The sequence below is a fragment of the Myotis nattereri genome, assembly GCF_964212035.1.
Source record: "Myotis nattereri genome assembly, chromosome: 8".
In the NCBI taxonomy this organism is placed as follows: Eukaryota; Metazoa; Chordata; class Mammalia; order Chiroptera; family Vespertilionidae; genus Myotis; species Myotis nattereri.
Window position 1 is genome coordinate 42524058 of NC_138083.1, and position 26579 is coordinate 42550636.

The window sequence follows — 26579 nt, forward strand, 5'->3', positions numbered from 1 at the left end:
AGGGGCGATCAGGCAGGCAGGCAGGTGAGTGGTTAGGAGCCAGTGGGCCTGGATTGTGAGAGGGATTCCCAGATTGGAGAGGGTGCAGGCCGGCCTGAGGAATGCCCCCCCCCCATCATGCATGAATTTTGTGCACCGGGCCACTAGTAAGAGTATAATCCTTATTACATGCAACGTGACAACATGTTTATTTGTTGGCTTCTAAGGGCAGGAACACTATGCTACTCATTTCTGAATTTCCAAAACCATGAGCATAGTAGGAGCTGGGTTATTTTTGCTGAATGAATAAGCATATGAATGAACACAAGCAGGGGGAAGCAAATTTAGTAACACTTCCCAACCTAGTTTTGAAAGCAGCATTAAGCTTGAAAACTTACACTCTGCTCACACAGCATTTTGCAACACCACCTCTATTCAACATGCCTCCCATTCTACAAACACATTGTGTTCATTTGTTGGCCTTTCCAAAAATTCTGCCTCCTAAGTGTGTCTGCCATGGATCCCATGGACAGGTGTGTTGCCCTGTTGTCCACTCTGTGATAGTCAGGGTTACACGCCTCTTCATTAATGAGAGTGTTCTGGATGCCAACAAAAGTGCATGCCACTAATTTGAGTCACTAACAATAGAAGGTGGTATGAGATGAGATCTGCCTTCTCAAATAGCTTATAATCCAGCTGAAGAGAGAAGGTGCACATGGAAAAGATAAATCAATCACAATTCTTGACAAGTGCAGTCTCAGGGAACTTCTCAACTGAGTAGAATGGACAGTAGATGTGGTAGGTGCTGTTGGTTGACTAACTCAACAACATCTCCAAGCCCCCTGCCCTTGCTGGCTCCAACTAAAGTAACTGGAAAACCGTACTCTCACAGCCCCCTACATAGCAAGATGGAGCCAAGGGGTCAGTTCTGGCCAGTGAATGTATGGGGAATTCCAAGGAGGGGCTTCTGGGGAAACTTTGCTTTGCTTCTGTAAGGCACAGATATGGGGAACACCTTGTCTACCTCCTGTCTTCTTCCTGCAATGAGGATACAATGCCTGATGCTGCAGCTGTCAGCTCCCACTCAGAAGGCAACTAGCAGGAGACTGAAGAGCTAACACACCATGGCTGTGGGGCAGAAAGAGAGAAAGAACGTGGGAGCCTGCAGGCGTCTTTGAGCCACTGGAATAATACTGAGACCCTCCAGACTTCTTGTGACGTGAACACCAAAGGTGCTTATATTTGAGGCCACAATCAGTTGGTTATTTTGTTGACTGCAGCTAACAGCAGTCCTAATTAACACCAGAGGACAGTATATTGCTGAAGGTGAGGGAAAAGGCATGTGAGGTTCACCCGGGAGCCCTTCTGGAGGTGCTGGGTGAATGGGGGTAGGGATTAATTTGAAGGACAGTATCACTAAGGGCAAAGGGCTGGTCAGTATGCCAAGGGATCAAAAGGGCCTGAGGCAAGATGAACTTGGAGTCCAGTGGGGGAGGGAGAATGGGGAAATGTGAGAAATTGGATCATCAAAGCCGAGGCCATGGTTCTAAAGGCAAGCACAGCCCCCCAGGGCCAGGAGGGTCAAGCGCTTAGCTCCTCACTCACTTCTGCTGGCCAGCAGCACCTCCACATGTCCTCCTATGGGACAACTTTTCTAAATCCTGGTACTTTTTAAAACTTCTTTCCTCCTTATCTGGACTAGATACAAATTGCATCATGTCCTTCAACAGTTGTCTACACATCATTAATTTCCCTCTGTGGTTCCAGGAATCTTGATCTGGGAACTTCCCCACTCCCTTACCTCCTGGGCTGCTGTAGCTTTGAGCACGGCTAACCTTTCCTAAATTTCTGCTGAGCTTTCACTATGGGCCCATGTCATTCGTCATTTGATAGATTGAATCCATACCACCTGGGCCTGCAGAAATGAAAACAGCTCGGTCCCCAGCCAAAGAAAGCTTCAAGGCAACCCAAAATATTTCAGGAACTTGAGTTTATTTTTAGGAGTTGCCAGGTTGCCCAGCAAGGACCTTTGCTTTAAAGACTTTGAATGTTGAAAGAACACATAATAAAGTGAAGGACACTCATCTAAGGTCCCCAATCCTGAAACCGGATCCTGAACCCCTGTCAGCTCATTTGACCAGCTCATCTTCATTCCATTCCCTCCTGGGAGACAAGAAATCTCTAGCCAGTTGCTGTTACAATCCTTTCCTGATTTCTTGAGAAAGACATGGAGTTTGTAAAAAGACCAGTTTGATCTCTTACTGGTAGTGGACAGGGTTTCCTTTCCCAGAGCTCAGGGCTCAGGGCATTCAGTGGAACCTGCCTGGTGACAGGCTGTGAGAGAAAGAGCACTGGACCATGAGCTTTATGTGGCCATTGCCTATCTCAGGTGATGTGGGCAAGTAGCAGAACTGTCCCCAACAGTAACAATCATTAAGCCCCACAGAAGTCTTAACACATGGCAGGCGCTGTTCTGTGCCGCACATACATCAATGCAGTTAATCTCTGTAAAATGGCATAGAATGGATGCCTTTGGGACTTTGTGTCATGTTAGGAAGCAATATACCAGCTCCTACCACACACAAGAGGGCCATGAGGTGATAAGCCCCCAAGTACATGGTCAGGAAAGCAGCTGTCTTCCTTTCCCGCAGGTGTCTATTTTCCTGCATTTGGGAGAGGAGAGGAGCCTTGATTTTCATATCTGCACTGGGAGATATGCAAATGTAAGAAAAATGGAGTTGGGAAGGCCAGGGACGTTTATTGAATCCCACCAGGCTTTTCTGGTCAGTCTTTGGTTTTTTGCTGTGTCTCAAAGAGTCTGGACTTGGATGAGGAGTGAAAAGAAAGGGGAGTGGGAGTGGAGAGGGTTGGGCCTCGGAAAATCCGGGTTTGGTCCTGGATGCGCTGTGACGTGGAAAGTGGCTTTGGATAAGTCATTGGATCTCTCTGGGGTTGCTTCTTGCACAGTAACGTGAGAGGGTGGAGAGTATCTCTTGGCTCCCATAGCTTTGGTGCTCTATGACCTGCTGCCATGTAAACAGCACAAACACTGAACTGGGCTTAAACCTCACCTTCCATTTGGAACTAGGTTTTCCTTTGACTCCTAAGGCTTCTAGGTCTAACTCTATAACTAGGGGAGTTGTTAGGGGAAGGGATACAGCACGTCACCATAGGTAGACCGATCCAGAATGAGGCAGTGGGGCCCCAGAGAGGGCTGGGGAAGAGACTGAGTTCTGGAGAGCAGGTTACCATGGGGCACGGCACTCCCTGGAGTTGGCTCTTGTCCTGCCTCTCTCACCTCTGCTTCTCTCTCCTCTCTGCAGTAAGTAGACTGCACTGTGTGCCCTCAAGCTGATCCCATGGAGTTCTGGAGCCTCACAGACCTAGTCCAAATCAATAAAATCATCACAGCCACAGAACAGATGACCAGTGGCCATTGGCCCCCAACTTTGCTAATCATTTGGGGGTTGACGAATGTTACGACTTCTTTTTCCCAGGAAATCTTGTTTTACCCACACAATTTTGTGCATAATTTCAGGGGTCTCCAGACCCCCTTGAGCCCACCAATCCCCATTTCAGAGCCCCAGGCCCACAGAATGAATCCCTGCTGTCGGTCGTGAGCAGGGGTGGGGGGAGTGGCATGGTATTCTTTAGTTCCCACAGCTCAAAACTCCTCTGCAGATTTCAGACTGGACAACAGGAGGGAAACTGAAATCTTAGTCAGGTTCTCGGACAGTGTTTTCAAATCAATATATCTCTTCACCTGTTTTTAGAATTTGTGAGCAAAATCAAAACCAAAGTAGTAGCAATTACCGTACTGCATTGACAATAATACCTTGTACGAAGCAAGTTCTTGTAAACTTTAGAAACAGGAAGTACTTGTCACAGTTACTACACTACAGCTTCGCCTATTCAGCGTGACTTCAAAGTGTACAGTAATGATGGCAATCAGCCCTTGGAAAACCTGAGTGTCAATATAGGCAGGTCACCTGTCTCAGATGGTCATTACCAAAAATGAGAAAGTGCAGACTTGGGGCTTGAAGAGCCCCTGACATGCCGTATGTCTCTTCTAGCACAGAGAAGGGCAGCTATATGTCCTGGGGTTTGGCTTCTGCTTAAGCAGAACTCTCCCCTCAACGCGTACAGGTCTACGCGGGTACAGTTACCAGCCGGCAGTAACAGTGACTCGATGAGATTCAGAGAAGGCTCATTCAGCAGAAGAAACAAAAGTTCCTGGAATAGTGAGATCCATGCAGGAAGGACTGGGCTAGTCTTGTTTAACCTGGAGCAAGGCACACAGTAGCTGCTCAGAAAATAGGTCAAATGAGTGAATATTCATCCAGTCTGTTCTTGGTCCAGTGTCAGCATCGACAAGAAGGCTTTGCCCCTTCCAAGTCTGGTTCTCATCTGATTCTCTGTCAGTTTGTCTGCTGAGACATTGACCTCCTACCTGAAACAATTGCCCGACTGTCCTGTGCTTTGGTTAATAAGAATTTTCTAGTAAACTTTAACTCTTCTAACTCACTAATAATTTGATGCTTGGTTGGCCTTGGTCTTCTTTAGATCTAAACGGAAGCCGCCTGTTTTCTTTTGAGCAGAGAGAGAAGCAGCTCTTGTTTCCATCATGAACAATTGAGGTTTTCAATATATACTACCCTTTAATACATGCTAAGACATCAGCATAGCTGTACCCGTGGGCACCAGGCACTGACAGTGGCGATGTCCCATTGACCATGGGCCCAGAGTTGTGCAATCACAAAGTGCAGCTGAAGGGTTAAGTTTCAGACACCTATACTTGAAAGATGCGGGATCAAAGGCAGGAAGTGGGGAGGAGCATGTGCAGAGGAGACTGGCAATTCAGGGACCTCTTTTGCTGGAGCCCTCAAAATCAACTTTCCCCTTATAGACGGAAGGAAAAAGAATGATTCACAAAGAAGCTTCTGGGAAGCTGAAGTTGTTGGGGAAATGCTTTGAGAACCGAGGAAAAAAAGAAAGTATCTGAGAGTCAATGCAGTGATTTGAGGTAGGAAAGCAAAAAACAAATAGAAACGCTGAGCTGACATACGCACTTATGATTTGGAAATTCACATACAGTACTGCTGGTACGCGTGAGTTAACACAATCTCTCTGTTCTTTCTCTGGAACTGAGCTTGTCTTTCTCATGAGCTCCCAGTCACAGGTAGGGGCTTGGAGAATAAGTTTTCTCTCGGACTGAGCCTCGGGTCCAATAACTCAAACAGTCCTTCAGGGAGTGTTCAGGCCCTTAGTTCTGCGCACCCTGACCCTGCTCCTCAGAAACTGGTGTCTGAGCTGCCTACCCTGGGAGATGGGTGGGGACTTGTCCCCGTGTCCCAAGAGGGAGGCAGAGAGAGATCTCCCGTCCTCACGGTTTCTTTGGCTTCTTCTAACACAATCCTAAAGTCAGGATGAGGTCAGGATGGTTGCCCCCCCCCCCCCCCCCCCCGGCCCTGACTCTATCTCTGTGAGCATTTTTGTCCCAGTGTCTTCAAGGGTTGGGTACCCTGTCTACACCCTCGCACGCTCCCGCTTTCTGACTGCGCAGATAAAATTCTAATAAGAGAGGAACTTAGAAACCTCCTCTCTCAATAAAGCCAGACTTTAAAACGCATTGTCCTGCTTAAAAAAAAAAAAAAAAAAAATACAAAAAAACATGCCTGTTTCTTTTCATCTGTTTGACTCCCTCAGCACAACCTACCAACCATCTGCACCTCACCCCAGGCCACCCCACTCCCCAGCGGCTTTGGAAGAAAACCCTGGAGGCAGAAACGGAAAAACAAACATTTTTTTCTGATCCCTCCCTGCACACACTACTGGCAACTGCGTTTGTTTCCTAGGGTCAAGGAAACAAATTACCACAAACTCTAACAGCACACATTTACTCTCTCAGCTCTAAAGGCCGAGAGTCTGAGATCAAGGTCCCAGGGCGGGCTCCCTCTGAGAGCCCCAGGGAAGAAGCAATCCTTCTTTGTCTTGTTCACCTCATCTTAACTAATGACCTCATCTTAACCAATTACAGCTGCAAGGACCCTAGATCCACATGAGGTTCCAGATGGACATAAATTGTTGGGGGGCGGGGGGAGGGGGGACATGATTCAACCCTCTATAGCAGCCCATTCTTCCCCAGCTGGCCCCGCTCCGCGTCGCTGGGTGGCGTGGGCTTCAGAAGAAGAGAGGGGCTTAGAATGGGATTCCAGCTGCAGTTCTAGGGATGCTGGTGCTCTTCTGGGACTGATGTTTGCTTCTGTGCTAAGCAGTCTGTCGGGAGAGTGGAATTCGGTACCCCCTGGGGCCTGTTCCGTGTCACCACCCTGCTCTTATGAAGCAGCATCCTGGAGCCCAGCCTCCAGACCTGAAGCAGCGTGGACCACTTCAGAATGTTCTTAAGGGACCTGCCCAGGCCGGAGCTGATGCCCCCCCCCCCACCCCCCACCCCCCCACCCCCCGCCTGCTGAAGGAAAGGCAGTGACTGGGGAGTTCCTTGTGTTTGTTGCCAGATTTCGAACCCGAACTAGAAATTTTAACGACAAAGGGGTAGACGGTTCTCGTAATGGTTAATTTCCACCCAACACCATCAGTTTGATAGTAAATGTGAAAGCACTTGTTTTTAAAACATCACTTGAAAAAAAAATGCCCAAAAATCTCAAGGCAGTATCAAAATACCTGTGCTGACTCAGAAAGATAATTTTTTGAGCATCAGCAGAAAGGGGAACTTGCAGAATTTGCCATCTTACCTCCTGCCCCAGCCCCACCCCCACCTCAGCTCTGCAAATTCGTGGCGGCCATGAATTGGAGGGGGTGGGAGAACACGGTTGTTCCTGTTTCTGTCTTGCCTATTTAGCTGTATTTAATTCAGTTTAACAAATAATAATGACAGGCAGTGGATCTGGGTGTTCACACATGAATCAAAGCCAGCTCTATCTCCACAAAGTTCCTGGAGTAACAGCCCAGCTGGGCAGACCAACAGCTATCACAGACAGTGAATGCCAGCAGAGAGGAATGAAACGCTAGAGGAGAAATTCATTCTCTTTCAGGGAGAGGAAGACCCTCCCAGTGAAAGATTCTGTCTTCTTGAAACATATTCTGTGTGTAAGGAGGTAGACAAGGTCAAAGAGGTCAGCAGATGCTCAAGAGAAGGTAGAGGAAACAGCACGCACAAAGGCACTGGGGCAGGCAAGTGCTCAGTTATCCAGAATGACTAGGATGTGGGGAGCCTGGAAGGGGAAGGGTGGGAGCAGGGAGATGGTGTGGAAAGGGGCTACGCCTAATGCCTGGCACAGAGCATTCAGATTGATTCCTGCAGTGAGAAGGTCCACCACAGTTTGACAGGGGCTGGGAAGGTGTTGTTTTAAACAAGGGAATGACATTCCCAGATGTAGGCTTCAGGAAGACTGTCTCAGTAGCCTTTGGACAGCGTCTTAGAAGAAGCCAGTGGGAAGCAATGTATTGCCATGGTCCAGATAAAATGATGACGCCTGGATGATAGTGGTGGCTGAAGGGATGTAGAGTGTTGACAGATGACTCATGTCCCTCAAAAAGATATGTTCAAATCCTAACCTGTGGCACCTGTGTGTGTGACCTAATCAAGTCCACCCTGGATTAGGTGGCTGGTGTCTTTATAAGAAGAGGGAAATCTGAATGCAGGGACACTCAGGGAAAACACCATGTGACCAGAGAGGCAGAAGTTGGAGAGATGAGGCTACCAGGATGGCCGGCAACCACAGAAGCTATGGGAGAGAGGCATGGAAAGGCTTTTTCCTCTGTGCCTCCAGACAACCAGCCCTGCCGACACCTTGATTTCAGATTTCTGCCCTTCAGAGCTGTGGGAGAATCCATCGCTGTTGTTTTAAGCTACCCAATGAGACAATTTGTTATGCCAGCCTTCAGAACCAATAGAGCAGTGATGGTGAACCTTTTGAGCTTGGCGTGTCAGCATTTTGAAAAATCCTAACTTAACTCTGGTGCCGTGTCACATATAGAAATTTTTTGATATTGGCAACCATATTAAAACAAAGACTTATATTTTTGATATTTATTTTATATATTTAAATGCCATTTAACAAAGAAAAATCAACCAAAAAAATGAGTTTGTGAGTCACCTCTGACACGCGTGTCATAGATTCGCCATCACTGCAATAGAGAGAGGACGCTCCTGACTCAGGAGACACCGTGGAGGAAGAATTGACAGGGTTTGGGGACTGGGGACAAGAGGACATAAGGACCATTCTCAGGTTTCCAGCTCGGGGAATTCCACTACAAGCTCCTTGAGGGGTTGAGACACCTGCTTGCTGTAATACTTGGTACACTCAGTAGATGCTTAATAAACACATGCTGGCTCAGCTGTCGTCTTTGGGCTGTAACAGAGCCACTGTAAACTTAGCTATTTGTGTCAAAGTTCTGGGGGGACCTGGGAGAAAGGTGAAGGCTGTGTGCCAGGGCTGCCAGGAGGGCCAGAGTGGGTTCAGAATCGTGGCAGTACACGTCTGCCGTTCCTGTGTCTGATTGCAGGCACCTGGGAGGAACGCTAGACATCATGATGGAGTGCAGTGTGGTGGGTGCCGAGGTTCATCTCTCTCTGTCACCACAGGCCACATCCTGAACTCTGTCCTCAGCCCCAATTATAAGACAAACAGCAACATCACTGAGTGCACCAGCTTGGAGGACGTGATGTGGGACCCTCTTCCTCCCCAGCAGCCTGCCAAGTGCCCCCACCTCCACTTCTCTTGAGGATCCTCAGAGGATCCTTCAAATCAATCACAGGCTAAGAGGCTTCTCCGCCCTCCCTTTCCTGGCAGTGTGGAGACTCCAGGGGTCTGGCCAGGGGTTAACTGGCCTGGACCACCCCCATTGGTGGACGGAACATCACCAGGTCAACATGCACAGTGCAGGCCTGCAGGGTGTGGCCTGAGCATGGGCCTTACCAAGGGGACAGGGACTTTGGAGCACACAGGGAGCTGGAGACCTGAACTGATCTGGGCCTTTTGCAGAGAAGATAGTCAAAATCTAGGAAGGAAGGTGACGCCAGAGGAGTCCAGGAGAAGCTGGCTGTTGCCTTCCCTCTGCTTCTTCCTATCCTTGTCCCTCTCCATGAAGGTAACTCAGAAGAGAAACTGGGGTGAAAGGGAGCAGCTGATGGGGCCACTCCTCTGTTTTGTATGGTTGGCTTTCTCCAAGTTCATATCCATCAGTGTCTTTTCAGGCCAATCCTCGGAGTTTCCGGGTCCTCTGAAAAGTGTAGCATGGTCACAGGGGTCGTGAGGCCAGGTCTGGACATGAATTAGCATGTCCAGTGGCTCCAACTTCCCACCTCCTTCCATCTTAGTTCTGCCCACTCCAACCCCAGGGGTGCTCTGGGGGGTAGAACTGCCATTCAGAAACTAGAGATGGGGACGTGGAGGGATCCTAAATGAGACACTCCTATTCCCTCACCTTGTTGTTGAAGGACTGTTACCAGCCCCCCACCCCAGTGCCTCTCCTGGGATTTCCTTCCTGTTCGCTCTGTAGTCAAGGAGATGGGGAGGTGGTTCTTCACTGCCTCAAGGGGCTGCATTCGACTCTCAGCTCACTGGCATCAAAGGCCTAAAATTCTGGGAGTTTAGAGGATTTTCAGAAGTTAGAAGGTTCCGAGGCCTGGCACCCTTCCTGGAGCAGCACCCCCTTTTATAGCACTTACCACTACAGATGTCCCAGGTAGGTCTGTTCACTGCCTGTCCCCCACGGCAAGGTGAGTGACCTGAGGGCAGGACTGTGCTTTGCTCGCTGTGATGTCCCTGGCACACAGAAATGGGTCTGACACATGGCGGGTGTTCAGTGAATATTTGTTGGATGAATGAAGAACATGGACATGGAAAGAGTATTTTGATCAGAGACTGACCTGCCCTGGGGAGAGGGATTTGCTGGCCTAAGAATGAAGGCAGGACAGAGGACCCGGAGTGTCTCTGCTCCCAGCTTCCAGGACAATGCTGATGCCAGGAAGTCAGCAAGAGCCTGGGGGACATGGCTGTGTGGCACCTGCAAGATGGGTCATCAGGCTCCTGGGGGACACAGAGCAGGAACCACTGGACCTGAGGCCATCTGGGCCAGGGTAACGGCCACCTCTCAGTGGTGACCTCTGTGACCTACAGCACCAGGACTGCACGTGAGGACCTACGAAGACTCAGGTGAATGTTTCCTGCAGTCTGCAAATGTTGCTCAAAACGGTGAGTTCTCGCCATGTTTCCTGCGCCCAAGTGTTGGACTGGCTTTGTCCCAGCTGCCTCTGTCTGTGAAGAGCCGGGATTTGTTGTGCATGAGCCTATGTCCCTTCTGTTAGTGATAGGAAGAGCAGTCAGAGGGGCAGTGTGAGGGCCATGTCATTACTGTACATGTGTGTGAAGCTAATGAATTTAGGAGGGACGGGTTTATTTTGGAGGGACAGGTGGAGATGTCCAAAGGTATTTTGAGCATAGCAGGAACATTCTGTTGCTTGCCTGGCCCTTGGCTGAGTTTCTTCCCTCAACTTCGAGTCATAATGCCCCGCAGGCTCTGGCCCAAACCTTCCTAATATCATCATCTATACTCACCTGGTTCCACCCAAACTGGACTTTGGTTTCTCTTAATATGTCCCCTGAGCCAATTAATTCTCCAATGTGGCCACTTAATGATGGCTAATTACATCGGAAGTTTATATGTTCAGTAAAAATGGGTTAGGTCAGAGCCTCTTCTGGTAAACTCTTCTTAGCAGTTAGATTGACTCACAGTGTGTATTTGGAAGTGATTAACCTACATTCCTTTAAAATGCATGTTAAAGTTCATATTTTCATGATCACGGCAATTAGTTTAAGTTAGCAAGATAGCACTAAAATGCGAATCACATCTGGGATCCACATGCTGAGTCCACCCAGTTTTTGGTTACCGTCATCGTTTCCTCCTCTCTGTTCGTGTGTCATGTCACAAAAGAGCAAAGATAAGCACCCATGGAATTCAGACCATGTCAAGTTGTCCAAAGGGAAGGAATTCTCACATAGGACTTTGAAAAGCCCCATTTTTACCAAGATTGTGTACTCATCAAATTATTACTACAGAAGCCACCAGTTCTGGAAAAGCCCTCACCAACCAGGGGGTAAGAATATCTTTTATCCTCTGGTGGGAAGCTGTAGACCAGCCTTGTTAGGTAGAGTCCCAGAGCATGGGAAGGAGATGGCTGGAGCCTTAGGGACCTTCGCAGTCTCAGCAGCGATGCTGAATGCCCATTTTGGAGGAAGTTATCTGATCCCCTTGCCCTGAGAACTGGTCTGATACTGGTCCAGCTGTTGGTTTATGGTTCTAACTAGCAAGGTCATGGACATATTTTTTAACTACTTATTTTTTTTAAAAAAACACAAAACCTTCATTTATTTGAGTAGATAATACACACACAAATAACACACACACACACACACAGTACAAAATTCACAAGGTACACAGTGAAAGGCAATAGAATGACAATTAAGTGTCCCTCCAACCCCAGCCACCCTCTCTGTCCCTTTCACCAGAGGCAGCCACAGTTATCAGAGTTTATTTTCGTTCTAAAGAGGGTCAAGGAACTCAGACCTAAAATGGAATTAGAAGTTAGGTAATGTCATGGTTGGGGCTCTAGGGCCTGAAGTCAGGCAGGCTGTTCAAAGCCAGGCCGCACCACCCCCTGACCGGAGCCCGGGCAGCAGCAGGACTTATCTCGCTGGGTTGTTGAGATAATTAAGCTCACGCACTGAAGTCATAGCACAGTCCCTGGCACACATCTCTACTCAATAACCAGAAGCTATTATTAGCTATTGGGCAATTGGGAGTGGTGCAGGAGAGTAGGAGGGTGGGGTGGGGCGAGTTGAATACTCCCGGGGAAAAAACCTATGCCTTTGTTACAGTGTGGTCCCTGGAAATCCCTGGGAGTTTGTTAGAAATACAGGTTCCTAGGCCCCACCCCAGACACGCTGAACCAGATGATCTGCTGAGCTCCCCAGTGATCTGCAGGCAAGGAGGAGTCTGAGGAGCACAATCCTGTAGGAGCCCAGGCTTTGACTCCTGGCTTCTGGGAAGATGGCCATGCTGTTCTTGAGCCCTTAGACATCTCAGATGAAAACCCATGACAAAAACCCTTTGAAGGGAAAAGCCATCCCCCACTCACTCCCCAGATGTCAATTTACATCTGATTTCCCCAGCCCAGTAACCTATGACCTCCAAGACCACTGGAATGTGTCCTGTTTTGTCCTGTAGCTTGACAGTAACCCGATAGATGGCTTGGGGGCAGGGTGGCATGTTGTTTTTAAAGTGATACAAGAGACACAGTGGAGCCTGCCCAACAAGCAGCAGGGCTGCCGGGATGCCAACTGGGACACTCAGGCCCTGGAAGTGGGGGGCTTAGTTAGAGCTTGTCTTTAGAAATAAGCGTTGCATGGGTGAGGGCTTGGAGGCTGAGGGGGCCCTACGGTGACCATTACTGCTGTTTGCCACTTGTTCCAAACCAGTAGACCTGGGTAAGGAATGTATGGCATACAGGAAGGAGCCCTTTCTTCTAAAATAGAATTACATACTCTAATGGTGAATGCATATCATTATATATTTGTCAAGACCCATAGAACGTACACCACCAAAAGTGAAACACGACTGTAGATTATGGACTCTGAGTAATGATGATGTGTCAGTGTAGGTTCATTGATTGTAAGAAATGGACCACTCTGGTAGGAGATGTGCTTTGTAAGTGGGGGTAGTTGTCATATAAAAAATCTGTCTATGTTCCACTCAATTTTTCTGTGAACCTAAAACTGCACTAGAACAGAAAGTCTATTTAAAAAAAAATAAAAGAGAGAGAGAATGAGAGAGAGAGAAAATGACATTTTTTTCACTGGATCAGCTGTAGAAGAGGGGAAAAACAAGGTTGAGGCCTTACAGCAGTATGTTTTTTAAAAATCACAATTGCAACAGAAATTACTAAGCTGGGCTGTCCAACCCAATAGCCATTAACCATATGAGGCTAGTGACTATCTGGTGCAACTAAGGAATTGAAATTGAAATTTTATTGAATTTTAATTAATTTACATGTAAATGAAAAATGGACATGTGTGATTCAGTGAGAGACTATTTTAAGTAGATTTGGAACAATTTGGGCATGTGAATCTACTCTTTCGACTGTTAATTTCATAAAATCGCAATACAGATCAAGCATTTCCAATGCAAAGTTAGCACCCAAACTGAGATATGCTGGCAGCCAAAAAAAAAGTAAAATATCTCATTAATATAGATTACACATTGAAATAATATTTTGGTTATGTTGAATATATTAATAAGATGTTTAAGTTTACTTTGCTTGTATTTTTAAACTTTTTTTAATGTGGCTTCTAAAACATTAAAATTACATATCTAGCTTACTCTTATATACTGCTGGTTAGAATGTAAAATGGTGCAGACTGGTACTTCCTCAAAAGGTTACATATAGAGTACCCAGCAATTCCACTCCTGGGTATCTACCCAAGAGAACTGAAAACATGTGTCCACACAAAAACTTGTACATGAATGTTTATACAGGCATTATCCATAGTAGCTACCAAATGGAAAGAGCCCAAATGCCCATCAACTGATGAATGGATAAAAATAGATGTGGTATCTCCATACAGTGTAATATTACCCAGCCATAAAAGGAATGAAGAACTGATAGATGCTCCAACATGGATGACCCTTGAAAATATTATGTTAAGCGAACAAAAGCAGAAAGACAAAAGCCACTTATTGTATGATTCCTTTTATATGAAACTAGAGGCCCAGTGCACGGATTTGTGCACTGGTGGGGTCCCTCAGCCTGGACTGTACCCTCTCGCAACCTGGGACCCCTCAGGGGGATGTCAGACTGCCGGTTTCTGCCCAATCCCCAATTAACCGGCAGTCCGACATCCCTCGAGGGATGTAGTAGTGCGCGAAGCGGCAGGAGGCCAAGGAGGAGCCCAAGCCCTAGCCGGGCGCCGTACCACTCCACTCATCCTGGCCCCACTGTGCCTGCTGCCACTGCTGCTAGGTAGCGCTGCTGTGGAGGCGGGAGAGGCTCACACCACCGCAGCTGCGCTTGCCAGCTCTGAGCCCAGCATCAGCACCAGCTGAGCAGCACTCCTGCTGTGGGATTGCACTGACCACCAGGGGGAAGCTCCTGCATTGAGCATCGGCCCCCTGGTGGTCAGTGAGCGACATAGTGACTGGTCAACCGGTCATTCAGTTGCTTAGGCTTTTATATATATAGATATCCAGAACAGGCATATCTACAGAGACAAAAATTAGGGTTTGCCAAAAGACAGGAAAAGAGCAAAATAGAAAGTCACTATTAATGAGTTTCTCTGGGGGATGATAAAAATATTCTGGATTTAAATAGTGGTGATGGTTGCATAACTTGTGAATATATACAAAATTACATATGTGGTTTGCATAAAATTCCTATTGGACAGAGCTGATTTGGTATAGAATTTAGCCACAGCTAATCAATATAGGGTGATTTTTGCTGCCCCCTCCCCTCAGGGGACATTTGGCAATGTCTGGAGATATTTTTGGTTGCCAGGATATTCTCTGAAAATTGAAAAGGAAGGAAGGAAGGAAGGAAGGAAGGAAGGAAGGAAGGAAGGAAGGAAGGAAGGAAGGAGAAAGGGAGGAAGTGAGTTGCTAAGTTTATGGTGTAATTATACATTTTTAATTAATTGCCTATTTGATTCCTTTGCCTATTTTTGATTAAGCTGTTCATCTTTTTGTACACTTTTTTCTTTACCTACTCATTACAAGTGTCTTTCTAAGTTTTTATTTGTCTTTAAATTCTATTGTGATGTCTTTTATGTGCAATATTCTTACATTATCTGATTTATCCATTTTCCCCCTTTATGTTTAAAAAGGCTTTCCTCCCCTTAAGATCCACATTTTCTTCCACTTTATTTGATATATATTTTGTTAGCTGATGTGAAATTAGGGGTTCAAGGGACTTTAGTGCCTAGGAAACAGAGATCTTCATGTTTCACCCCTTCAGCTTGCACTAAGCAAAGAAGCCCAAAGAGGAGGAGAAATTACTTAAGACATACCACTGTTTAATGGCAGAACTGGGACTAAATCAAGGATTCTTGGTCCCAGTTTGTTTTTCCTTTTTTTAAAAAATTAGTTTTTAATAATACTGGTAATAATCCAATAGTTTGCATTAAAAACATGATATCACTAAACACCCCTCTGAGTGCAAGATTCTTATTTCCCTCCCCAAAGTTAGTCACCATTATCATTTTGGTGTGGATTCTTCCAGACTTAAAAAAAGCAACTATATGTGTGTGTGTGTGTGGGGTGGGGGGGATGTATACACAAATAACATAAACTATTATGGGATGGATTTGGGGCATGAATGATATCATAGGGTACCATAGAGTATCATTCTGTAATATACCTTATTCACACTATACATAATGTTTCTCAATGGCTATCATTTAAACAGGCTACATTTTATTTAGCCATTTCCACATAAATGTTTCCTTAGACAAATAATTCTGCAGCACATATTATGGTACAAGTCTCCTTAGGCCCATAAACAAGATTCCTCAAGAGTAGATACTGAAAAATAAAACTACTACATAATGGGTAATGCTGTTTTTAATTTTAAGAGATAGCATCGTACTCTTGCTGGCAATCAATGTACCCATTTCTTCGTAATCTCAACAGCTTGATATTAGTCATCCTTGTTATGCATCTTCCTATATGTTTTTTAACCATTTGTATTCCCTCTTCTATGAACTTCACATTTATTTAATTTTACCTTTTTAAAATATATTTTTTTGACTTCAGAGAGGAAGGAAGAGGGAGAGATAGAAACATCAATGATGAGAGAGAATCATTGATTGGCTGCCTCCTGCACGCCCCCCACCTGGGCAGGTGCCCTTGACCGGAATCGAACCTGGGACCCTTCAGTCCGCAGGCAGACACTCCATCCACTGAGCCAAACTGGCCAGGCTAATTTTACCTTTTTTAAAATTCAGTTGTTAGGAGTGTTTTTCTTATCTATTTGTTTTTTTATATACTTTGGAAATTAATCTTTCTCTATTATATATTCTACCAATTTCTCCTGGTGTGTCAATTTCATTTACATTTTAATAATGTATATTTTTTGTTATATAGAAACTTTTAATTTTATGTAATCAAAATTATCCATTTTATTCTTTGCTTTATTTTGTTGTTGTTATTGTTGTTCTTTGGGTCCTAAGAAGAACTTATGGCTTTCAAGGTCATAAAAATAGTTTCCAATACTTTCTCCAGTAGCCTATAATTTTGTTTTGTTTTTTAATATTTAACTCAGAGACCCCTCTGGAGTTTATTTGGGATCCATTGTCAGGTACTGGTCTTGTTGTTTTTTCTCATATGGCTGACTGTGTCACCATTGAAAATTTTGTTTCTTCTCTAAAACTTGAGAGGCTATTTCTATCATAAGCCAATTTCCAATATATTCTTGGGTCTGATTCTGTACTCTCTACTCAGTTTGGTTTATCTACTTATCTATTTGGGGCTACTACCATACTGTTTTCATGACCATAGCTTTGTCATTTGTACTGATAGATGGTTAGTTAGCCAGTCCCACGTTTATTCTATCCCATTTCAGCAAAGAAAGTTCATTTTTAATCATAGCAAAAGGACCACTAAGGTATGTCTATGGCACTCAGCTCCCACCCGAGGTAGGGATGAGACATTTGCTACAGGGACTACCACCCACCCTAGCAGCCAAGTGACCCTCCTCTCCAGCCTCGACTGCTGCCACCCAAATTCCTGTCACTGAACTGCTCCTCAAAATAAAACTCAGCTGGACATGACACACCTGTTTTGGATTAGTTACAATAAATCAGGATCTGTATTTATTTCAGTTGCCGGGCAGGTGAAGAACAAGCCGCTAGGAAGCAGAGAAAAATCCAAATCATGAGGTTTTTTCCCTCTTTGGGCGAAGTGGTTATACTAGCCAAGCCCTAAACTTCCTGTTGTTTCCTAAACCCTGTGATCCTTTACAGGAATGCCTCAAATTGTAGTTTTCTCTCTAGGTCTCAGTCTTATTAAGCTAATGGTTTAAATTCTACTGCCCATGAGAATCACCTAGAGACCTTATTAAAAGTGCAGATTCAACACGTCTGAGGGAAATTTTAGAGATCTGTATTTTTAAACATGCACCTTAGTAGGTGATACAATGCAAATAAATCCAGGCCCTCACTTTTGATGCGTTGCCCTGAGGACTCAGAGCACCTGAGCAGAAGGAGACCTTTGTGCTCCGTGAGATCTCTGTGCTACAACACATGTGCTGTAATGACTTAGCCCTATGAGATGGGTGAATAGGGGGGTGGCCCTATGAGATGGGTGAATAGGGGGGTGGCCCTATGAGATGGGTGAATAGGGGGGTGGCCCCATGAGATGGATGAATAGGGGAATGGCCCTATGAGATGGGTCAATAGGGGAATGGCCCTATGACAGTGGTTCTCAACCTGTGGGTCGCAACCCCTTTGGGGGGTCAAATGACCCTTTCACAGGGGTCGCCTAAGACCATCGGAAAACACATATATAATTACATATTGTTTACAGTAGCGAAATTACAGTTACGAAGTAGCAACAAAAATAATTTTATGGTTGGGGGTCACCACAACATGAGGAACTGTATTAAAGGGTCGAGGCATTAGGAAGGTTGAGAACCACTGCCCTATGAGATGGATGAATAGGGGAATGGCCTTATGAGATGAGTTAATAGGGGAAAGATGTCAATATAATGCAGATGCTGCACTGGTTTATATGAGATTTTCCTAGGCCAGCCGTGGGCAAACTACGGCCCGCGGGCCGGATCCGGCCCGTTTGAAATGAATAAAACTAAAAAAAAAAAAAAGACTGTACCCTTTTATGTAATGATGTTTACTTTGAATTTATATTAGTTCACACAAACACTCCATCCATGCTTTTGTTCCGGCCCTCCGGTCCAGTTTAAGAACCCATTGTGGCCCTCGAGTCAAAAAGTTTGCCCACCCCTGTCCTAGGCTAAGGGGCTCTGAATCCCTGGAGTAAATGATAGAATCTTGAGCAGGAAATGAAATAGCCTATAACTCAGCTTTTGCACTAGCAGCACGGACCCTTTCAAGTCAATTTTAATACAATTGAAACCACATCCTGGCCCAGCGGTCCTCTCTCCTAAGAAGCACACTCCAGGCCTGTGTGATTGAGGGCAGGTGACATCTCCCAGGCCCACCTTCACAGCAGCCCCGCTGGCTGCTGGAGATCCACTCTGCCTCAGCACCTGCCAGCTTGCTCTGTCTAAAGGTATTTAGCATTTCCACTCAATTATCTTGTGTATTTTTAACCACTGGCCAACCCGAGCCACCGCCCTCGCTGGTCCAAGAGAGCTTCCTGGGTACCTTTTTGCTTTGGTCTCTGGTATTAAAAGTGCCTGTTCATGAAGTGACCTGTGAGAATGCTGTTTCCCAGGAGTCCTGATATTTTAAGTGTGTGATTTTGCAGAATGTGAGGTGTTTCAGAAATGCATATACTGCACTGAAGCAGGAACCCGTGTGTGTGGAGGATACCCATTGCTGTGCTTTGTTCCTTGGCTAAGACTGCGGGGAAACCAGGGGGAAGGGGTCCCAAAATGCCTGAGAATGCTTTCACATGGTAACAACTTTAAGCTCTCTGCAGCCCTTGCGGCGGGGGGGAGGGGGGACCTGGAGCCCCCCAGGGCGACCCCTGCATTCCCGGCCCACCCTAGAACCACCTAAATCAAGACTTCTGGCTTCTGGAGGTAGAAAGACCACAGGTGATTTTAAAGCACAACGAGGATTCTCCACCTTGGAGGTACAGAGAATCACCTGGAAGCATTTAAAACCCCCAATGCCCAAGCTGCACCACGGACAGAATGTGAGCAGAATGTCTGGGAGCAGAACTTGGGCATCAGAATGTTTTAAGGGCCGAAACCGGTTTGGCTCAGTGGATAGAGCGTTGGCCTGCAGACTGAAAGGTCCCAGGTTCGATTCCGGTCAAGGGCGTGTACCTGAGTTGCGGGCACATCCCCAGTGGGAGATGTGCAGGAGGCAGCTGATCGATGTTTCTCTCTCATCGATGTTTCTAACTCTCTATCTCTCTCCCTTCCTCTCTGTAAAAAAATCAATAAAATGTATTTTAAAAAAAACAGAATGTTTTAAGGTCCCAGGTGGTCCCACATGTAGCCTGGGTTGAGGCCACTGTTTGGGACTTTTCTAATCTGGGAAAGATCTTACCTCTAGACCAGGGCAACTGGAACATCAGTGTGCATACGTGTCTCCTAGGAATCCGGTTAAAATGCAGATTCTGGGTCAGTGGGACTGAGGCAGGGCCTGAGATTCTGCATTTTGACAAACTGTCTGCAGACCACACTGAATAGCAAGGCTGTGAACTAATGATGTTCCCTTGATTATTTAACATGAACTGAGTACTGTTACTGCAGTGAACCAGGACATCCAATCATCTCGCAGGTCCAGGGCAATGACGGTATTGGCAGGAGTGGTGCATCAGGCTTTGTGATTAAAAACAAACAAATGGTTGGCCTACTCCCTGGGTCAGCCATGAGCGGTGCTGACAGGAGACGCGACTGCCAGGTGCTGAGAGATAAGCACTTATTGCCCTTCCCATCATCAGTAGAGAGCTGGCTTATCGGCCTCCTGGAGACAGTTTTAACAGTTGTTATTTTGGTGGGGACACATTTTATTATGCAAATGAATCAAAAATTTCAGGTTGTGCTGGCCCAGATATAAAAACTATATTGTAAGAAGGTTGGATTGTCTGCTTATATTTTCTAGGCTTAAAAGATTTTTTGCTGGAGACCTATGCACCCTGCCTGTCACTAGCTACCTGTCCATGCAAATTTTCAAGTTGCTGGATGCCCTGGTCTTGCTCTGTCTGCCTAGCTACTAGGCTGAACTTTGATTAAACTGAAATTTCCTACCACAGTTATCACATGAACCTACACAGGTGATATGTTTGCATAGATTTAATACACATGTGCATCAATACAAGTAAAACTGGGGAAATCTGAATAAGATCAATAGAAACTGTAATTGTCAGAGCATCTACTGATCTTATTGGTTGTGATATTATACTAGAGCTTTGCACAATGCTACTAATCGGGGGAACCTGGGCAAAGTATACAGCGAGTGCTCTGTATTATTTCTTACAGCTGCATGAGCATGGACAATTATTTCATAACAATTTCAACCAAAAAGAGGTATAAAGCTACTGGTAGCCAGCCATCAATATGTCTTCAATATGTGGAGAAAGAACATATGTATTAAGAAGGTAAATAGCCCTAGCCGGTTTGGCTGAGTGGATAGAGGGTCAGCCCGAAGACTGAAGGGTCCCAGGTTCAATTCCAGTCAAGGGCACGTACTGCGGTTGCAGGCTCAATCCCCGGCCCTGGTCCGGGCATATTCGGGAAGCATTCAATTGATGTGTCTCTCTCACATTGATTTTTCTCTCTGTCTCTCCCCCTCCCTTCCACTTTCTCTAAACATCAATGGAAAAACATCCTCAGATGAGGATTAACAACAACAATAACAAAAAAGAAGGTAAATAAACAAAATAATGAGAATAATACTTACTAATAGGGGCTGTGCTGAGCATTTTCTATACAAGGCTTCAATCCTCACAACACTATGAGGCATTATTAGTAGTATTAGAATTAGTATTGGTATTGATATTAGCATTAGTGTTATTTCTGGTTTTGATGAGGAAACTGGGACTGAGAGAGCTTAAGTATTTTTTCCCAGGGTCACAGAGTCAAAAAGCAGCTGGGTAGGAACCAAACTCAGGTCTGAAGCCTGCTACACTATACAAAACATGGGGCCAGGAATCTTTGTTTCTCTGGAGGGAGAAATCATAGGTAGGAATGAGGAAAGCATTTCAGGGGAGGTGCAACTTGAAGGACCCTGCAGGATCTTGGCCTTGAAGGACCAGAAGAGCCGAGCTAGCAACAAGCCACGCTAGGGCATTTCAGACAAGAAGATGGAAAACACACCATTTGAGAAAATGCTTCATTTTAATGATGAGGAAACCAATGGGTATGCCTGTTTTGCCTCTCAGAAGTAAATGGAAGCAGTATTCTGGTCTTGAATGCTAAGGCAATATGGTAAGATCTTCCTGATAAGGCCATGGTTGTATGTGAATCACCAAAATTCACAAGGGAACCCAAGTGCAATATATAGAAGCTCTAGCACAAACCAATCCATTCCCAGGACCAAACAATGGGAAGCAATTTCCTCTTGGAAAGTTGGTATGTGAAGGGAGCCACAGACTATACTTATGACAGTGAAAGCCATGCAGTGGTTGAGACTGATCATCGTAGAATCATACTTGACTATACCTGGAATTTAATCTAGTATCATGTAGCTCCTTACTAATTTCTGAGTGCCTCTTATGCGGTTAGCACTATTCCAAGGGCTTCGGGTATGTCAGTGAACAAAAGGTAGAGACCAAACTCCCTGCCACCAGAGAGCTCGCCTTCTAGGGTTAGTGCTTATTTCTGATCGGAAAGACTCTTATCAGAACCTAAGACGACATTTCCATACTGTACACTTGAGGCCCCATGACCCCAGAGAGAAATGCAAGACCCTCTGGGGTGAGGCTGGGCAGCTCCGCCAAAGGACAGGCACAGCACTTCGGATTTAGGAGTGAGGATGATCTTACCCCCAGTGTGGCTACAGGGAAACTTAAGATGGGCAGCTTGTCAGGTCTTGCCTCTGAGTTGGATCAGAAAAGTGAGATCAAACCCAAGGTGAAGGATTGGCGGTGTACCCTTGAAGATGATTCAAGTTAACCTGGGGTACCCTCTCTGTTTTCCACTCCCAAACTGGGATTAACTTTGGCATCTTCCATAAAAGTAGAGAAACTGGGGGCTTTCCAATCCTAGCCTGGGGAAGTATTATTTCAAGACAAAGCAGAACAAGATGGCCTTGCATTGTAAAAGCAGGAAAGAAGACAGGAAGTAAGTATACCTGGAGACCTAGGTGTGGGCAGGAGATAGTATTTTAGTCTACAAAATAGGCTTGTGTTTATAACGTAGAATTAGAGATATGGATTTTTTCCCAGAATGCTAAGAGCAACATTCAGATGAAGAGAAAATACTGAAAGATAAGCTGCTGGTCACTGTCTCTACAAAAGACACCTAAGGTAAGTGAATAAGGCAAGAGCCAAGAGTGGGCAAATTTCCTAAATGTTACTCCCAACCAGGGATCTTTGATCATTGCAAATTTTTAGTTTCCCACAAGCCTCAAAGGTCTGAGAATACATATTTAAAATGTCCTTTGACTTCATTATGAAAAGATTCATTAATCTTTTGGGGGGACAGTATTTTAAAGTTTGATTTCATTCCCATTGACCCCCTCCCATGCTTTTGTGTCACATTTAAAAGAATATTTAGTCATTTGCTATAAACCTGGCTCTACTGCATATGTGTGTTAGGAACACAGACATTTCCTGTAATTCTTCAGTAACTTTTTGCACGGGTAAAAGAATCTGTACTCACTATGCCACTTTTCCTGTGGCAAAATGTTCTTGCTTTTGTCAAGGCAAAATACTTGCCAGAGATAAAGAAATCCTATTTCAAATTCCAAGTTGCACAGAACTGCTCTTGAATATACAGCTTTCATTCACATTTCTGGTTGTCCCTTGAGTGAGAGCCCAGCTCTGCTACTGGGCACAGCATAGTGAGAAAGAGCAAGCTTTCTCAGAAGTCACGTTCCTGGTTCTGAGATAATAGTCATGCCACAAAACACAGGGGGACCTTGGGCATATAGCTGGTGAGCTGGGTGTGCATCATGAATGTGTGAGTATGTACGTGTGAATGTGTAAGCAAAAGGCCCATAAGAACTTCAATAGACTCTGGCCGGGTAGCTCAATTGGTTAGAGCATCATCTTGACATGCCAAGGTTGCAGGTTCGACCCCTGGTCCAGGTACATACAAGAGTCAACCAATGAAGCATAAATGGGTGGAGTAACAAATTGATGTTTCTCTCTCTCTCTCTCAAAGTCAAAAAATAATAAAATAATTTTGTTTTTTAAAAAAGAACTTTGATAGAGACAAGAATGTGCACAAGACAGACAACCCTGGCCCCAAAGATGGCCCATTGTGTTAGCTGCACTGCCAGTAAACAAGTGAGCAGGCTGGTCAACACGAGTCTAGATCTCAGAATTCAGTTCAGGCACAAGCTGAGGATGACCAGGGGGGCTCCTTCCCTTAGCTCCTCTCAATTTTGGGCAATTGAAGAGCTAGAAATTGCCCCCCACAGTGAGGGTCTAAAACTAACAGTGTCAATAGCTCCCTCCTGTCCACTTCCTGGCTATTTCACATCTCCCCCCGAAAACTGTAATAATTAATTTGTCCAAAGAAAGGCTCAATGTGGGTAAACAACTGTATAAAAGCACTTCGCTGAGCCACGAAGAGCATTTTACGAATAGAAAAGGAAATGCTATATTTATTGACATGCAAAAATTAATATAACTGAATTTTGCATTGATATTTGGCCCAACCACTTCCATAAACTTATCTTGGGCATGAATCTGTGGTCATGGGCACGTGTCCAGCAAAGTGGTGGGTATTAAACAACCAGATAGGATAAATCAGCTCTCGTGCAAAAAGTAAAGTAGAAATGGGGCTTTTGTATGTCAGTTTGCCCAGTGGAACAGAACAATTTGCTCAGTAAAAAAGCTGCCTCAGAGCTGGAGGTTTTTAGATTGCCTATCTTACGGCTGGACTGTTAGAAATCAATGTATTAAACTTTTACTTTTTCACAGTCAGTTTAATAATTTGGAATGCATTTGAGAATATTTTATTTTATTTTTTGGAGTATGTCAAGTCTTCTATAAAAACAAGACTAGGCTCCTATATAAAGTCGGGGGAAGGGAGAATGCAAGATATAGTAAAAACAATTGATAACTCTTCTTAGGTACTTATTTACTAAATGAAATCTTGGTCACAGTATAGCATTGACTCAAAGCCCATTGGAAGCCTTTAAAATTAAAGATATAATAAATTCATATATCAAGTACAACATCATCTGAGCATTAATTATCCCCATGAATTTAATTCCATCTCTTTAAAATATACCCCCAAATCAGTAGCAGGGGGAAATAAATATACTTCCTGGCAGTATTTTCTTAGACTCTTTTATACTTAGTGGTCTAAGCAAAACAAAACAAAACACACATCCGATCCAAACATCCCACCAGCACAGCAAAAATCTGCATTGTCTACTCTTGCCAGCATCCCCGAGTGAATTCTTCAAGTCCTTCAGACACACCGAAATCTTTCATTTATACTATGAATTCTGATGAAAGCCAGCATTTACCATTTTCAAAGTGCCCCCTCCCAAATGACTAAAAAGAATGTTTTGTTTTTGTTTTTCTTTAAAGGCTACACCCAAAACATGTGTTTGAAAAACTTTCTGAATAGTGATATTGCTGATAAAACACATGCAGCTAGACGAACTATCGGGTTTCTTTGTCCAGCTGTCCAGAATCCCATTAGTGCCTCTGACTTCTCTCTTCTTTTGCTATAATTAGGATGGCTTAGGGTTTATCTGGGCCTTTTTTCAAAACCAGATTTCCTTCCTAGCAGCAGCAGCAGCAGCTGTCATTCACAAGTGCCCTGCCGGTACTTGCACAGCAATCGGGAATGGAAGTGAAGGGACACACACATACACACACACATCTTTATCTTGTGATTTTTTAAAAAGAGGAACTTTACCTGAGGGTGATCGCTCTGGTCTGGAGCCCAGCTTGTTTCACAGAAGTCATTAACCTGCACCCCTTCGCCCTCCGAGTTCGGGCTCCCTTCCTGGGGGGGAGCGCCTGGTGGGGTTTGCAGCCTTTTTGCATCTTGCTCTGCTTGGGGTAGAAGAGGCCCTTCTGCATGGACCTGAGAATTCAGATCGGGAGCTTCCCCTGTGGCATGCGAACTCTCCTTTTTATCGCTCTGGGTTCGGGGGTGCTTAGCAGACTCCTGGGGAGGGAGGTGATTGAGGGCACCTTCTGCTGCGCTGTCTTTCAGGCTGGGACTCCGCTTCTTGGGTTTTCCCTTCAGGCCTGGTCGCCGCGCCCGGGCAGGTTTCTCTGAGCTCCTCTTGCTCTGTAAATCCTTTTCCCCTGCTTTGTCCTCGGGCACAGTCTCCAAACTCTGGTTCATCCCTGGCTTTTCTAACTCACCAGACAAGCGCTGCACCTCTCCCGGTGTCACTGCTTTATCCATGGTTAGCAGATTGTCGCCGGCGGGTTCCGCTCCTGCTTGGTGGCTGTCTCTGGTTTCGCCTTGAATTCCTGGATAATCATTTTCGGCAGAAGTGGTGGGTCGCTTATATCTCCCCTGCTCTGTCACCGTAGACGTCTCATCCTCGTGAGATCCCAGAGTCAGAGTCATCCCTGTGTGTGGGGCTGGGGGGCTGGGGGTGGAGGCTCGGAGACGCCTTACCCTCACTCCTTGGGATCTGGAGTGATCACCACAGAAGCCTGCGGAGGCCAACATCTGCCCAGTGTTATCTGACACCGGCGGCCCACAACCCATTTCACTGAAGAAAGGCTCACACTCCCCCAGGCAATACTTGCTGAATTCCACCTCTTCGTCATCGCTTTCTAATAAAAAAATGCACTCAGTCCCCTCCAGGTGCCTTTGCCAAACTGCATTAGAGTAATCCGTCATAACGTCGGAACATTCCAGATACTCCAGGTCATCATCTGAAAACTCCTCGGTGTAGGTTAGGGTTATCTCTGGGCAAAGTTCATAGTCGCTGTCAGAGTCTGTGCTGGAAACCTGTGGGCTGACCTGCTCATCAACAGTGGCCCTGTCACCTGAGTAGATGGATGTGGCTGCCTCTGACAGCGATAGGCTGGCGCTAATGTACTTCTGTGCCTTGGGATTTTGATGGCTAGAGTGTAGGTCTTCATCATGGTTTAAGGCGCCATCCGTTAACTTTGATAATTTGGACTGCACTGTCCCACGACGGTAGACATCCTCATCAATTCGACTTGGGCTTTTCTGCTCATGTGTTTGTGTCTCACGTTTCCAAGCGGTATCCCCATCATCTTGTGGGTTAGGGGTGAGTTGTGTGTTCTTTGATGCACACTCAACTTCAATGGAAGCAGAACAGCAGATCATTCCATAACTGTTTTTAGCAGAAATCTGGTAAGTAGCAGCGTCATTTTGGGTGCAGCTAGGATGAAGAGGACAGGTCAGTTACCACGGGTGCACGTGCATGCCAGCATTTCTCCCGTTGTGGCACACAGGATATAGACATGATTTTTACTGCACACTCAGGGACATCTGTGGTCTCCCTGGGAAAGGGTTTGTGGTCAGAGGCAGCTGGCTTCTGAGCTCCATCTGCCCCAGTTCTGCTAAGAACCCTGCAAAGCTCAGCGTTTTGCCTGAAGACTTCCCACAGCCTTACCCCAAATTGAAAAGGCTGAGAATTACTTAGATGAATGGGGAGATGCTGTATATTCTAGTCTCTTCTCCTTTTATTTTAAGCCATGCTTATGCTATGGGACTTTGTAAAAGCAATACGTTCTGGAGTGAGACATTATATATA

General features: G+C 45.6%; 1 protein-coding gene across 1 annotated transcript in view; it reads right to left on the reverse strand.

Annotated features, from left to right (window-relative positions):
• The window catches only part of ALPK2 (alpha kinase 2), an 83324-nt gene that overhangs the window by 33205 nt on the left and 23540 nt on the right, over positions 1-26579 (reverse strand). Inside the window, exon 3 of the mRNA XM_081098004.1 lies at positions 24746-26204. Within this exon, the coding sequence (XP_080954130.1) occupies positions 24746-26204 (1459 nt within the window). The remainder of the gene's footprint in view (positions 1-24745; positions 26205-26579) is intronic.